General features: G+C 40.1%; 1 protein-coding gene across 3 annotated transcripts in view; it reads left to right on the top strand.

The window, feature by feature from the left end:
• The window catches only part of NCOA5 (nuclear receptor coactivator 5), a 28,309-nt gene that overhangs the window by 5,318 nt on the left and 8,608 nt on the right, over positions 1-14,383 (top strand). For 2 of the 3 annotated variants that reach the window (XM_025000793.2, NM_001046487.1), the window contains 2 exon segments: positions 5,461-5,527; positions 13,948-14,274. In XM_025000793.2, coding sequence (XP_024856561.1) covers positions 5,490-5,527; positions 13,948-14,274 — 365 coding nt within the window. In that variant the 5' untranslated portion in view covers positions 5,461-5,489. 3 annotated transcript variants of the gene reach the window in all.

Genomic DNA, 14,383 nt, shown 5'->3' with positions numbered 1-14,383 from the left:
ACTTAAGCCTTGTTATTTCCATATGTCTTAAGACCTAGTACAGAGTGTGATGCGTGGTTATGTATAGAAGCATTTGATGTCCTAATTACAAACAGTACTTTTTAAGTTCATTAATTTAGTTTTCTAAGGATCTCTGGGCTTCCCTGGTGGTTCAGAAGGTCAAGAATCCACCTGCAGTGTGGGAGACCTGGGTTCAATCCCTGGGTTGGGAAGATCCTTTGGAGGAGGGCATGGCAACCCACTCTGGTGTTTCTTGCCTGGAGAATCCCCATGGACTGAGGAGCCTGGCAGGCTACAGTCCATGGGGTCGCAAAGAGTTGGACACGACTGAGTGGCTAAGGGACACGACTGAGAGACTAAGTGCAGCACAAGGATCTCTACTTGTACAGTTCAGTTGAAATTTTACTTTTTTAAATGAACCTATATTTTGAAATTTTGTTGCTCCAACTTTTTTAGTAGTTTAGATTAGCTCAACCTTTGTTGGTCCAAATTAGGGAGCTTTTTCTCTTAGTTAATATTCTTCTTGAATCAGTATAACAAATAAGGTAGAATATCCATTTTATCAGGTTTAGAGAAATCAAGTGACTTGACTAAATCCCTTCCCCCACATCCCAGAAAAGTAGGACTAGAACTCAGATTTGCTGATTCCAACCAAGGTTCTTTCCTCAAAAGAAGTAAAAAGGGCCAGAAATTAAATATTGATAGAGAATTTTTGTCTGAGGTGTTACAGTGAATAGAATGTCAGTAGTAAAAGCCACGAACATTGTTGTTTCAGGTGATAGAAATCAAAGTTGTAGTTGAATAAGCAGATCCTACCCTGTTGAGTGTCTGGGGCACTTAAACACCAGTGTGCCCAGCATAGACCGCCTTTTCCAGGCCCCATCAGCATCTGATCAGGGAGCTCTCACCAGTGTTCAGAATGGAAGTCAGGTCTTTCTACTCCCTGTTGGAGGCAGCATAACGTGTTTAAGCATGTTAGTGTCAGGCACACCTGGTTTTGAGTTCTAGCTCTGCCTTTTGATCATCTTGTGACCTCAGATAAGTCACCTAATTTCTCTAAACTTCAAATTTCCTCATTCTCAAAATAGAGATCATAATACAACTCCAAGAGTTGTAGAAAGGTTTGCTTGAGATAATGTACATAACGTTCTTAGTACAGGCTCTGGGGCAGAGTAAGTATTTTGTAAGTATAAGTTATATTGTTTCCACCATTTCTGTTCCTTGGAATAACATCCTAATACCATTAAGGATACAATAATTATTTCAATTAGAAATTGAAGGAGATAACCAAATATGAGGGATTGTGTAGTTTTCAGAGTGAGCTTAAAGCATCAATTTAGAAGCAGCAAGCCAAGCATTCTCTTATCCCTAACTTTACAGTATAACTCATAATATCCCTAATGGTACAATATATCATCAAAGTCATCTTCATAAATATGGTGTAAGTGAGAAGTCCTATCCTTTCCCCAATTTTGGGAGTTACTGTCTCATAGTCACTGTCTTGTCAGTATGGTTTCTCAAGTAGCATTATCTTTGTCATCATGTATTTCCAATTTAATAATTCCTAGTTGTTGGTTGCTTTTCAGCTAGACCTATTGGCAAGCTTTATTTCATTTGTAATCATTTCTTGAAATTGTAGGGAATCCCCTGGCAGTCCAGTGGTTAGGACTTATTTCAACAACCAGAGTTGGCACTGTCAGATGTTACAGTTCACACTGCACTTGTTGAGAATAGTCCTGTTTTCCATTGTGACCGTCTTTGAAGTATAAAAATTGGTTTTACGGTGAAAAGAATTGTTTTGTGGTGGTACAGTTGAAAAATAGAGCAAACCAGTTCGTGAAACTATGAATGAAACATGCATTTTTATTTATAGCATATCTGAGTACCATTGTGTGAACTCTGTCTGGCATATTAGTCTAAAATAAAATTGTAGATTAAGCATTGTGCCTTCCTTTGGGAGTTCTTTACCCCTGTTCTTTTGTGATTTAAAACAGCTCTGCTGCTTCCTGTATAACATTTTCCAGATTATTTTCCATTTTTTTTTCCCCTTTTATGTGAATTCCTTCGGTTGGTGCTGTTTTTCTTGTCTAAAAATTCTTACTAGAGAAGTGCTTTTAACTATTTTTACCCCATAGAAGTTATAGATATTCAGGTGAAGGTTAAGCACCTTGTGGTAATGGTGACTTTGAATGGTATTCACATTGCTAATAAATTGACAAAAGTGTAGAACTACCAACCAAGCTGAGGTGGAAGAGACACTGAGATTGAGCTGCCCCAGATAAAATAAAGCAGGAAGAAAAAGAAGCACTATTTCTTCCCTTTTTTAGGCAGAAGAGGCATTCCACCTCTCCTTGGAGATTCTTTTAAGTTACCACTGCCCTCCTGTTGATTAAATTCCCTCCAATTTTGATTCCCCTCTAACATCCAGAAAGATTCCCGAATTGTCTTTCTGTTTTCCCTTATCCTTTACATTCATATCATTTCTATTTGTTTGGTGTAAATTTTGTATCTCAGTAAGGGTTTAGAAAGAAAATAATCTGATTCAATTAATTAATACCAAAAAACCCTTTACTACTCCCAGTATTTGCATTTTCAAATTGAAACTTGTTCAAATGAACCTCTAGTTGATGGGTTTTCAAATTATGTGACAGAAAATTGGGATGGTACAAGGTTTTGGTTTGTTGGTTTGTTTTTTCTGCTGCTTCAAATCTTTGTTGTACCGTGATCAGCTCTCTGAAGTTATTTGTACTTTTGGTAGCTTCTCTGTTCTTTCTGTATTTCTGAATTCTTAGGTTTTCCAAAAGTTCTGTGTGCACATATGTTAGAACTGTTTGTGTATGTGAATTGGTGGTGATGATAGTTTTTCGTAACTCTTACTGAAAACGCCTCCACCTCTAGTGTAACCTGAGCAGTCCTCTTACATGGCAGTGAGACTAGCAAAATGTTTCAAGTTTCATTTTGTCCGTATCTTACTCAAGGTGGAGATTTAAGGATCTCTTTAATAGGAATGAATAAACAAACAGTTGCTATACCATACCAAAAGTTTGCTAACCCCTAAAATTAAGAAAATGGTCTAAGAGTTCTCTTTTCTGCAAAAGAAACTTAAGCCACACCATCCAAAAACAATTACTTTGGACTCCTCCATGAAAATGGATACTAGGAGGCAAATTACAGTCAGAATGGTTTAAAGATACAATCTTGAATTTTTAAAATAATCTTTCAAGTGATTGCAAAGAATTTCACGAACTTCAAAGGAAAATATTTACCTCCTTCATTCTAACTGCAACCAGTTTTGCCCCAAAGTTATATGGTACCATGAGTATTTTGATCTCCCCAGTCCTATATTTAGTGGCCCTCGCAGGGGGGCCACTAAATATACAGTGCAGTAGTCCTTTTCATATGATGAGGGCAAAATTATATAGTATTTATAGACACCAGTTATAGTAGTACCTTGTGTTCCATATTCTCACCTAAATGTTTGCTGAGTCAAGTCAGTGTTTAGATGAGTTTTATTTACATGACTCTTTAATAATACATGGAATCCTGCTGGGAAATATGGTCCTTATCTAAAAGAAATGTGCATGCCACTAACACCACTCCCCATGTATTCCAGAGATACTTTGAAAACTGCTTAAATAATCAAAGACTTTACATTTCTCTCTGAATCATAGTCACCCTGTGTTAGAAAGCAGTACAAAGTAAGTGGGCGGACTAGGTCAGTAGGCCCTTCTAAGCCTGAACCTGATACTCTTCACAATTACAAATAGAACTCCCTGTATGATCTGCCATTATATAACATGTGTTAATATTTTAGGACTTGAGACTTCCTTGGTGGTCCAGTGGCTAAGATTCTGCACTCCCAATGCAGGGGGCCTAGGTTCGATCCCAGTCAGGGAACTAGATCCTGCATGCTGCAACTAGACCCCAGTGCAGCCAAATAAATAAATATTAAAAAAAAAAAAAAGTCAGGCCTTAGTGAATTTTAAGGGTTGTAACTTGTAACATGCAATACCAAACCCATGGTCAGGTATTACTGGCCAATTTCTGTGTAGAACATGTTTTCTGATTCTTTATAAAGGTAGAGGGGTTGTGTCTGCTCAGTTAGAAACTTAAGAAGCAGTTTACATAGAATGTACTTCTATGACTGTTTAGATGTGTAACCTTCAGTTTGGTCAAAAGCCATTCTCCTAAAGATAAGGGGCTTCTGACCTAAAATGGAACTGAAGATCATTCTTACTTGAACAGGAACACAATAGTTGACAACATAGCAGGGGAAAGACATATAAGACCTCTTTAAGTTTTGTCATTACTCTGGTCTTTCATGTGATAAGACACTGGTTAGAATTTTTCATACACATAATTACTATTTTCAAAGCTACTTAAAATCACTGTTTTAAATCCTAATTATATGATTGTTTAATACCATTTAATGTCATTATTAGATACACTGTTAATTGCTTAATATGGAACAAGGGGAATAAAATTACACTGCAGCAGAAAGCAGTTTTATTTCTCCATATACTAAAGTATGAAATTTTTAATATGCTTATTTTTTAAGGCATATAAAAATTATCAGGTGTTATCTTTGAGCATAGATTGGTACATTTCTTGAGATATTTCTTTTATTTCTTACTTACATATGGTGTTTTTATTACTTGCTTCAGTTTTTGCAAAGTAGGGTTTGTTTTGTTTTTAACCGAGAGGCTTTAACTGCACAGGTTGGCTTCTGTGAGTTTATGTTTTCACTGTTCTTTATCTAGTTGTATATGCCAGGCTTCTGTAGTGAAAACTTACAATGAGTGTTTTATTACTTAACCTTACTATACCAAATGCCAGTTCTTATTCTTAGGTACTTAGCTATGAGGGTTATAAATATTAACAGGTCATATGCCTTGTTTAGAAAAAAATTAATTTATTTCCTACATCTCATTCTGGAAGATTCTACCCATAGAATGCCACAAGGCAAACTAAAAGGAGCCCCTGCTTCATGGATTATTAGATGTTTTAAGACTGAATTCCAGCCATTACTTCCTTGTAATATAAAATGGAACTACTTGCCCTTGCTCTCTCTCTCTTTTTAAAATTCTCTTTCTTTCTTTCTCCTCCCCTCAAAAAAGAATCACACATCTGGCTCTCCAAGAGTTCAGAAGACAACCTTTTCCCCTTTTGGAGGGGGAAGTTTTTAGGTTTAGGCTTGGCAGTGTTAAAGCCTTGACATAATCAGTTTTACACAAATTATGTGTTAGCTAGAAAACTGAGGGACATTCTCTACCAAGCCATGACAACGTACTGCTGTAACTTAATAAAAATTGCCCAAGTGACTATGCGTCTGCTGAATGGATTTTCTTACACCATCTGGTTGTCATTGTAGTTTTTTTGTTGTTGCTTTCATTTGAAATGTGCTGATGATCTTGTTTTTATTCCGTAGCATTGAACAGATGGGTTGATTATTCTTTTCAGATATTAATAAGGCAGCGGAAAGAAGAAATATGAATACGGCTCCATCAAGACCCAGCCCCACACGAAGGTAAAGTACCCTGAAGCAGTGAGTTACCTTGGGAGAGTTGGGCTCTGGGGAGTTAAGCCCAACTTCGTACATCAAGGGTCTTTTCTTCCCCCCAAGAAATCAGAAACGCACAAGCAAACAATAAGAACGTGAACCTGTGTGAAGGGCCTTGCTGCTTTTTTAGAACATACATCAGGAGATGCAGAGGAAGCTTTGTTTTCCGTGGCAAACCCAGCAAGTTCAGCTTGCACCGTGAGTTGCAGGCGATTGGAAGAGGATAAACCTCTGTGTGTCCCCCGCTCACGTGTCAGTGGGAGCCTCCACAGCAGGAGTGCCCGAGGGTCGTTGGTGTGTGCTGCGCTGCCCTGCAGCAGGCTCGACTCTTCATTCCACATGGCTGCCGGTCCAGATGTTCACCCAGGTTTACAGAAAGTGCTGCTTGAGAGATTGCTACTGTGCCTGTGCTGCAGATCCCCTGTGCGCTCGCATGCTTGGGTTACCCATTGAGGGGAAATAAAAAGGGCAAAAACACCCTACCTCTAGAAGTCTCCCTTTTTCTTAGTTTTCCTGGAAATAAAAGGCATTTCCCCAAATAGTCTTCCACTATTTACAAGAGATAGTCCTGATGTGTACCCTCAAGATACGCATTAAATTCATCCCAAAGAAGAGCCTCATTAATGTTGCCATTACACCAAAGATGAGTATATTGTATTCAAACTGTCTGGCCTCATAAATAGCACACAAGTGGATGCAGTGTGTGCAGTTTTGTGTGGAATGCAGACATACATATCTCATATCTGGTGTCTCCTCATGGCCCAAGTGGATATTCAGTATGGATTTTGCCTTTGCCCCTAAGTAAAATGCCAGTTTCCCACAGTAAATTGTGTACCTAAACTATATACCACAGGAAACTACATTTCATATGATGACTGAACATGCTGAGTACAACAAATCCTAGTCTGTACTGGTAGCTCCACAGGTCACTTGGGGGTATACCCAACTACCTGGGCACTTACACGTAACATACAGCCGTCCTGCTTTGAAACAAAAACGCCTATAGTTTGTTACCTACTTATAGGAAGGATTGGTTGCTCTGTGTTTGTATATGTGCCCACTTGGACCTGATGGTATTTTCTAAGCTACCAGGATTAAATTACACGGGTATGTTCTGCAGAGTTCAAGCAGACCTTAGGGACAAAGTAATGCTGCTGATTTCAGTTAGGTTCTTTGAACACTCTGCCTGGAAGTTGAATCTAACACCACAGTTATAGCTGCACCACAGCTGTTAGCTGGATGCCCTGGTCATCCATTGGTTTCACTGCAGAAGTGAGCATACACATTGGTATTCTGTTTGTTTTCTCTGACACCATAAGGAATGCCTGCAGCTTGCAGGTAAATAGTATATTGATTGATTTTGTGTGTATGTGTGAGTGCCCTAAAGAACATAAATGAATGCTCTGGAACTTCAGCAGATCCATATAAGTCTGTTTCCGTTGTGCTGCATCTAACCACGCTGCAGATGTTGGGCAGTCCCTTCAGTGTTGCTCCTCGTTGCCCCAGTAAACATGAAATACAAGTGACTGAGAGTTTGCATCTAATGGTCAGACATATGGGCTCCACTGGAAGCTGTGGTTGCTAAATGACTTGAAAGGAGATGTGTATATCCAGTTTCCAAGGAGCTCAAATGTGTATGTTTCTGAAGTAGGTAGCTTACAGGAGTGTAGAACTGGTCACTATAAAGACACTCCCCTAGTGAAATCCTCCTGCTCTCTGTATCCTCATGATGTCTGTGATGTCTGGGTAATGTTTCCGCAGGCAAAAAGGAGGTGGGACTGCACATCACAGAATAAAAAGTAGTTCTCATTTGTGCTATGATAAGAATGTTTTATGTCATTCCACTAAAAGTATACCTAACCAGATGCTTTTAACATTTCCCATTATTGTAGGTATTCACTAAGCATTGGCAGTGTTGGGGAAATAGCTTACTCCCCTGCTTAAAATCCAATATTGCCATTGCCAGAGCATTAACTAATTTCATCCCAGCCTAAAATGCAACTCTATAATTTCATCTGTAATGGAAGAATGCTTTCTTTCTTTCTTTTTTATATCCCCACTCCCAAAGATAAACATACAAACAACATTGGAGGGGGCCTTTTAAAGTGTTCTCCTTACCAGATTTATAAACATACGTCACTTATATTTTCATTTTAATATATCGTCTTCCTCAAAAATAAATTCTAAGATGAGGTCATTTGGGACGTGGATTGGGCTGTGGCTTCCCGCTTTATTTATAGTCAATAGGAGGGACAGCTAGGCTAATTAAAGGTCCATTGAAGATCAGTCTTCTTGGTGATCCGTCCCTAACTGGGTTCCTCAAAGTGTTGTTTAGCATGATTAAGTTTCATATAGTCATACTCAGTAAGGTTTGGGGAAGAGGAATATTCACATTTAGTTTTAAAAAAAAAATCTATTCTGAGCCCCATCTAAAAGTCTAAGCAGAGTCCCAGTTTTGTTCCATTTAAAAATTAAAATTTTCAAACCCTAAAGTCAAATTGAATGTTGTATTCAAAATAGAACACTAACGTTTTGATCATTGTGCTTATCGTATGTTCTTCTTAAGACACTAGTCTGGAAGGGGCTAATCATTTCTCTGAGGGTGAACACTGGCTAGCGTGTGCTCTCCTCAGGTGCGTGCTTCCAGTCAAAACCTTGAGATAATTCCAGTGTATCAGTATGTTGACAGCAATCCACCTGACTTCATTCAGCAACCCTAAACATTTTATGTGCCCCCAGCCATGGAGGAATGCCTTGTTCACAGAAAGGAAAAAAAAAAAAAAAGCTACCTATAGCAAGCATTTCCCTTAAGTTGTAACTCTGTGTCTTCAGTGTTGCTACTTTTTAAGAAAATTGTTTCTAAGCATGCTGGCAAGACCTTTGTAACACCTTATTTTGCTGGACTTTAACCTTGAGTGTCAAAACACCTCAGTATCTTTGGGAATTTTCACAGGATTATCACCTCTTCAAATGTCTCTGTAAGCCACAGTTCTGCTGGTATTGCTCACCGTTCAGTAATATGCCTCACTAATGACTCCGGCTGTTGGGATGTGGTTCTGACGGTTCTGGCCCAGCCAAGCACAGAATTCTGCATCAGGGATCCCTGCTCTGGATCACATTTCAGCCTGAATTCTCGTCATTTAACCCTTGGAGCACTTCATTGAACTCCACTGTGCACATTGAGAGCATTGCATAGTTACCGTGCAAGTGGTCTAGCATTGGTGCTAGGCGTCAGTCCTTAACCACGCTCGGAGACTGGATCATGATTCTGGTCGTACCTCAGCTCTCAGTTTCCATCTTCAGCTCAGCACTTGAGCAGTCCAGGTTTTGGAACATAACCTTCTGCAGACATGGCCTCTAAGTGATACTCTACTTCCTAAACCTTCCTGCGTGACCTGAGGAAAAGCAAATAGAGTTAACTTGTCTACATCGAGACCTCTGCAGAGAATTTCTCTAGGTATTCGTGAAGAATGTTAGGCCTGGTGCCTCATTGGTGAAAGTCGTCAAGGATTGGTTCATCAGAAATAACCTGGCCATTGTCAGCTATGTTTCAGTTTTTTAAAAAAGAAAAGAAAAAGCCTAACTGCAGACAAGTTTCTTACGTGGCCTGAGGTGATTTTTGTGTATCCACAGTGTTAATTCCTTTAATAACTGCTTGCTTCTTGGGTGTGAGACTGCCCTAGCTCTAGGTGGGCTTCACAATTAAAGACTCCAGGCTGTGATTACCTGCGCACTAACACTTAAAGAAGATCCGTCAGTTCTCAGCAAGTGCCACCTCTCTACCAACAGAAGAGTCACATTTGTGTTTGAGAAAATTATCAGTGCGCTTTCTAGGGAGAAGCATGGGCACTTACAAAATTTGGATCTGTAAGGTGTGATTGCTTGTTGTACCCCGTTATCCTTCCTGCACCCAATGGCAAAATTCTGTACAAGTCTGTTGTCCCTGTTTCTGATGGCAGCATGGAGCTCCTGGTGGGGGATCAACATCACACAGCAGCCAGCCATTTAGAGAATGGTATTTGTGGACAGTATCTGTGACAGAACAGAAATACAAAGAGCTGATGGATTTTTTTTTTCAGGAGAAAAAAGGCTGGCTTTAGAAGGAAAATATTCCAGTGAACAGAAAGGAAAAAGGAGATGCTGACAAAGACAAGGACAGAGGCCTTCCTCCCTGACCTTCTGAACAGCCAAGGCCAAAGAACACCATCCTGGGCTTGAGGCTGTCTCTAGCCAAAGAGAAGCTCAGAGTCCATCAGTTGTCCAAGAGCTCTCAAATGCCTGGTGCTCCTCAGGACGAGAAGCACTTCTACCAGGAGCATATCACTTGCCATCTGAGCCATGGTCTTTTCCTTCATCCATCCCTCCTTACCTCTCAGATGTTTGCAAATGGTGTGACTACCGTGTCTCTCAAGGCAAGAGAGCATTTGGCTTTGCCCCCTCCTGCTGAATAGATGAGGAATTTGCAACAGGATTTTAGTGATGTTTATCAACTGCTTTCAGTTTGTGGACTCTGGTTCTGAAGTTCTAACTGTTGTTCAGTTTCTTTTTAGCTTCTGGTGACCTAGTACCTGAGGGTACAGTGCATTGGTCTCCAGTTAAACAACTTTGGTACCATGGGATGATCTAGTGAACTTCATTCTCCAGAAACTTGCCTCTAACCCACTTGTTATTTGAGGCCAAGCATCTTGTTCAGCAGGCTTCATCCTTGCGGCACTCTGAATCCTGCACACTGTACCACCTTTTTGTCATCTGGTTCTTATTTTGAGAAAGATGCTGGGGCCAACACCAGGATCCGTTTTTTCTGGGGAGGTCTTTGTTTGGCTCCTAAAGGGTTGTTTTGTTTTTGTCTCCAGAAGAAAAGCAGTCTGCCATGCTGCTTGTCTTTTGGAGAAAAGAAAGCTTTCCCTTTTCATTTTAGAGCCTTGCTATCCTCTCTGTCCCTGCTTCTGCTACTCCTTTGGTTCTTCTTTCCCTTGTGAATATCATCTCTTCTACATTTTTACCCCCAAGGTAATTAAGGGGGAATTTATAGTTTTGTTGCACATAGACTGCTTACCTTCTCAAACTAGAAGCATGAACCTGGACTTTGGGAATCTAGGGTATTGTGGTCAACCTCCAGGAATAAACTCTCGGCAGGTGAGTAAGGTATTTCAGTGGATTCAAAAGAATGAGAACCAGATGTGGCATTTGTAATCGTCCTAGGACTGTGAAAAGTGCCTGATGTGGTGGTATCCCTGTCCCCACCCCCCACCCCGTTTTCTCCAGCCTACGGCTTTGTGTGTGGTCTGTGGTCTGTCAGGTTCATGATCTCTTTCAGCCTTGATTGCCAAAGAGCACTTGAAATCTGATTCCACCTCTAATGACTTATTTCTGACTGCTCCCCAAGGCAGGTTTATCTGCTGATCATTAATCCAGAAATACTTGACAGTTGTCCCTTCCCATTGGATCCTAGATGTTTGCCCACAATATACAGTATATCAGATGTTACATATGTTAGAGGGATTATATGACATAATAAAAGTTGAAGTAAGAATCTCGGTTACTCTGCACTTTATTCTAGTAGGAAAAATCTTTAGCCATCCTCGTTTAAATCCTCTGTTCTCCCATATGTTTGCTCCCACCAATCAAGAGTACTTATGAGCCTTAAAACATATGACAAGGACTTTTCATAGAAACAAAGTTGGCATTTAAATTGTTTTTGTTGTGACCATGTGGATGAAGTGAAAATGAGGTTTTCTTCCAAGCTGAGGGCATCATGATGAATGTCTATATGTGTAATCATGGTAGGTGACAAAAATATGAGGAAGACATGATGCCTGCTCTTGAGAGGCTTACAGTTTAGTTGAATAATTCATTTTATTAAACATTTACTGAACTCTGTGCTGTGTCCTGTGGATACAAAGCATTCAAGTGAGCTTACTACTGTTTGGTAGGGAAGCCATTGCAAACAAATAACTACAGAACAGTGTGATAAGTGCAGCAATAGAAATATGTATGCAGAGCAAGACTTGTTTAACAGGTTCATGGAGCATCTGCTCTATGCCAGACAATATAAGCCTATGTAGTGGCTTTATCATGAAGTCAAGCTGACAGTCCTTGTCTTCATGGACTTGCAGTCTAGTAGGGCAGACAGGCATTAAGTAAATTGATATGTGACATCAAATTGTGATAAATAACATGAGTGAAAACAGTGCTATGAGAGAAGGTGGCCAGAATTTAGGGACCAAAGATAAAGTTTTAAACTAACAGAATCATGGAGTAAGGGATGCTTAAGCCTGAGACCTGGAAAAATGACTGTGGAGTAGTTCCTGCTGCACAATGAGAGGCATTGGGGAAAACCTTGACTAGTTACAGCTGAAAATTCAATATGGTAAGAAAGACGCAGACTAGGGAGGGGGCGGAATAAGGTTGGCGAAGACAAGAGCTGAGGCAGGGCAGAATCTTATTAGCCTCAGTAGAGACATTGGACTGAATTCTAAATACTGTGGGAAACCAGTGAAGGGTTTTACATATTTAAAAGATGGTTCTAGAGTAATCTAGAAGAAGATTAGGAAACAGGCAAGAGCAGAAATGGGGAGACTATAGAAGGCTCTGCTGTGGTTTTGGGGAAAGGTGGTTTGGGGTTGGGCTTCAGTGGTACCTATGGAGATAAAGAAACATGGGCAGAATGGATGTCAATTTCAGAGAGAGAACACATTTTGGAAATGTCATTGGAAGAGTGGATAGGGCTTTAAAGAAAGGATGACATCCAGTTTCCTGGCTTGAGCTACTGAGTAGGTAGATGTGCCATTTATTGAGATGGAAATGACTGGAGGAGGGGCCTATTTGCTGGAAAAGATCAAGAGTTCAGGGCTGGCTTTATGGAGGAGGTAATCCTTAAAACGGGTCTTAAAAGGAGACATTGTAAAAAGGTAAATCAGATCTAGATGAGTAATAGTAAGTGCTCTAAGAGTTTAGCAGGAGAGATCAGTAGTTACTCAAGAGATTAGAGAATATTTTGGGGAAGACATGGGACATGAACTTGCCTTTGAGCATTGGATGATACTTGAGTTAGTACAGGAAAATCATTCCACGTTGAAAAGCCATATGAACAGAAATACTGAAATAAGTCATGTGAGTTAAATCATAAGACCAGCTTAAGTAGAACTAAGGAAGTTGGATCAGGAAATGAGGGAGAAATAATAAATGGAAAGGGGCCAAATTTGTTAGGGAAGAGTGCCCAGAAGCGTGATAGCCAAGCTGCAGTTGGTAACAGGTGGAAATCGATGGTTTATCTGCTATTTGCTGAAAGAATTGAAATCTGAAAGATTGGATTTTGTTTTTATATCTTAAAAATTCTTGGTGATGGAGCATAGAATAAGGGTTTGGATTGAACTTAAAAGTCCAATGGGAATGAACAAGAAAAGCAAAGAGTATTCAAGTAACTTGATAGGGAAGAAAAGTCAAAGTTAACTCTCAAGAACTTAAACCTTGGTAATTGGGAAGATGATTTTTGGCATAAGTGAAAAGGTCTGACTGTGCCTGAGTGGGTTGAATAAGAAGTTTAATTTTAAACATGTTGAGAATGAGTTCCTAGTAGGGTAGTCTCATGAAGAGTATTGAATCAGATCAGGCTGAACACCTGTGACTTCAAACACTGTTTTGGTTTTAAACAAAGAACACCTTGACCAGAAGGAGCCAGGTTCTACTTAAACTTTAGACTAAGAGAGACCACTACTCGTATGTTAAGAAGATAGAGTGTTCCTCCTATACTTGACTGTGTGTCTCATATTGCACTTCCCTTTTTCCCCCTTTATTTGATTGATCCTGCTCGATGTTTTTTAAAGTAACGTTTTCTGTACTTTTAAGGATAACTCCTTGGATCACCGTTACTTTGTATGAAATTGTGCCAACCTTGTATGAAATTGTGTCATTTGCTCATTTTTTCTTCATGAGTCTTGCCCCTTATTATGACACACACACCCCCCGACCCCTGCAACTATTCTCCCCTTTTAAAATCTCTTTCAAATAAGTTTGGTGGGAGGAGATGAATGAGGGAAGACCCTTTCACTTTGAAAACCTGTTGAGATAGAGATGATAGTTTGACATGTATACAGAATATTGACTTACCTCACAAAGTCTCATAAACACTATGACCCCAGTCAAAACCCTTGGCTCTGGATCATACATTCTTCCTTGAATATCCTAATCTTTGGAGATTCTAAAACATGCTAGTCTTTATTTGCTGACCAGATGGGTGACTGTCTTTAAAATTTTAATCTTATTTCTCACTGACTGCTGTGTTTTAGAGAAAAATGCTTGGAGGGTGGGGGCTTTCTCCAGTAAAGAGCTCAAGGGTAGACTCCTTCAGTTCCTTTGTCTTAGCATCTTCTTGCCCCCTCCCACAGAGATCCATATGGCTTTGGAGATAGTCGAGATACAAGACGTGATCGATCGCCCATTCGAGGAAGTCCAAGAAGAGAGCCCAGGGACGGCAGGAATGGCCGGGATGCTCGAGATGGCAGAGACATGCGAGACCCCCGAGATTTGCGGGACCACAGAGATAGCAGAGACATTCGGGATCACCGAGACAGCAGAAGTATGCGTGATGCTCGGGACATGAGGGATCTTAGAGACTTTCGTGACCTAAGAGAAACTAGGAATTTTCGAGATCACCGAGATCCCATGTACGACAGATACAGAGAGATGAGAGACTCCCGAGATCCCATTCTCAGGTAACCTCTACAGTCGTTCTGCTTGCTGGGTTTTTGTTTGTTTGTTTATTTTTGGTAGCAGTCTTTTTTATGTTTGTTCTGCTGAACTAATTGAAAACTCTGTACAGCA

Source organism: Bos taurus, chromosome 13 (assembly GCF_002263795.3).
Source record: "Bos taurus isolate L1 Dominette 01449 registration number 42190680 breed Hereford chromosome 13, ARS-UCD2.0, whole genome shotgun sequence".
In the NCBI taxonomy this organism is placed as follows: Eukaryota; Metazoa; Chordata; class Mammalia; order Artiodactyla; family Bovidae; genus Bos; species Bos taurus.
The sequence above is the reverse complement of the archived record's forward strand: the minus strand, read 5'-3'. Positions and strand labels throughout refer to the sequence as shown.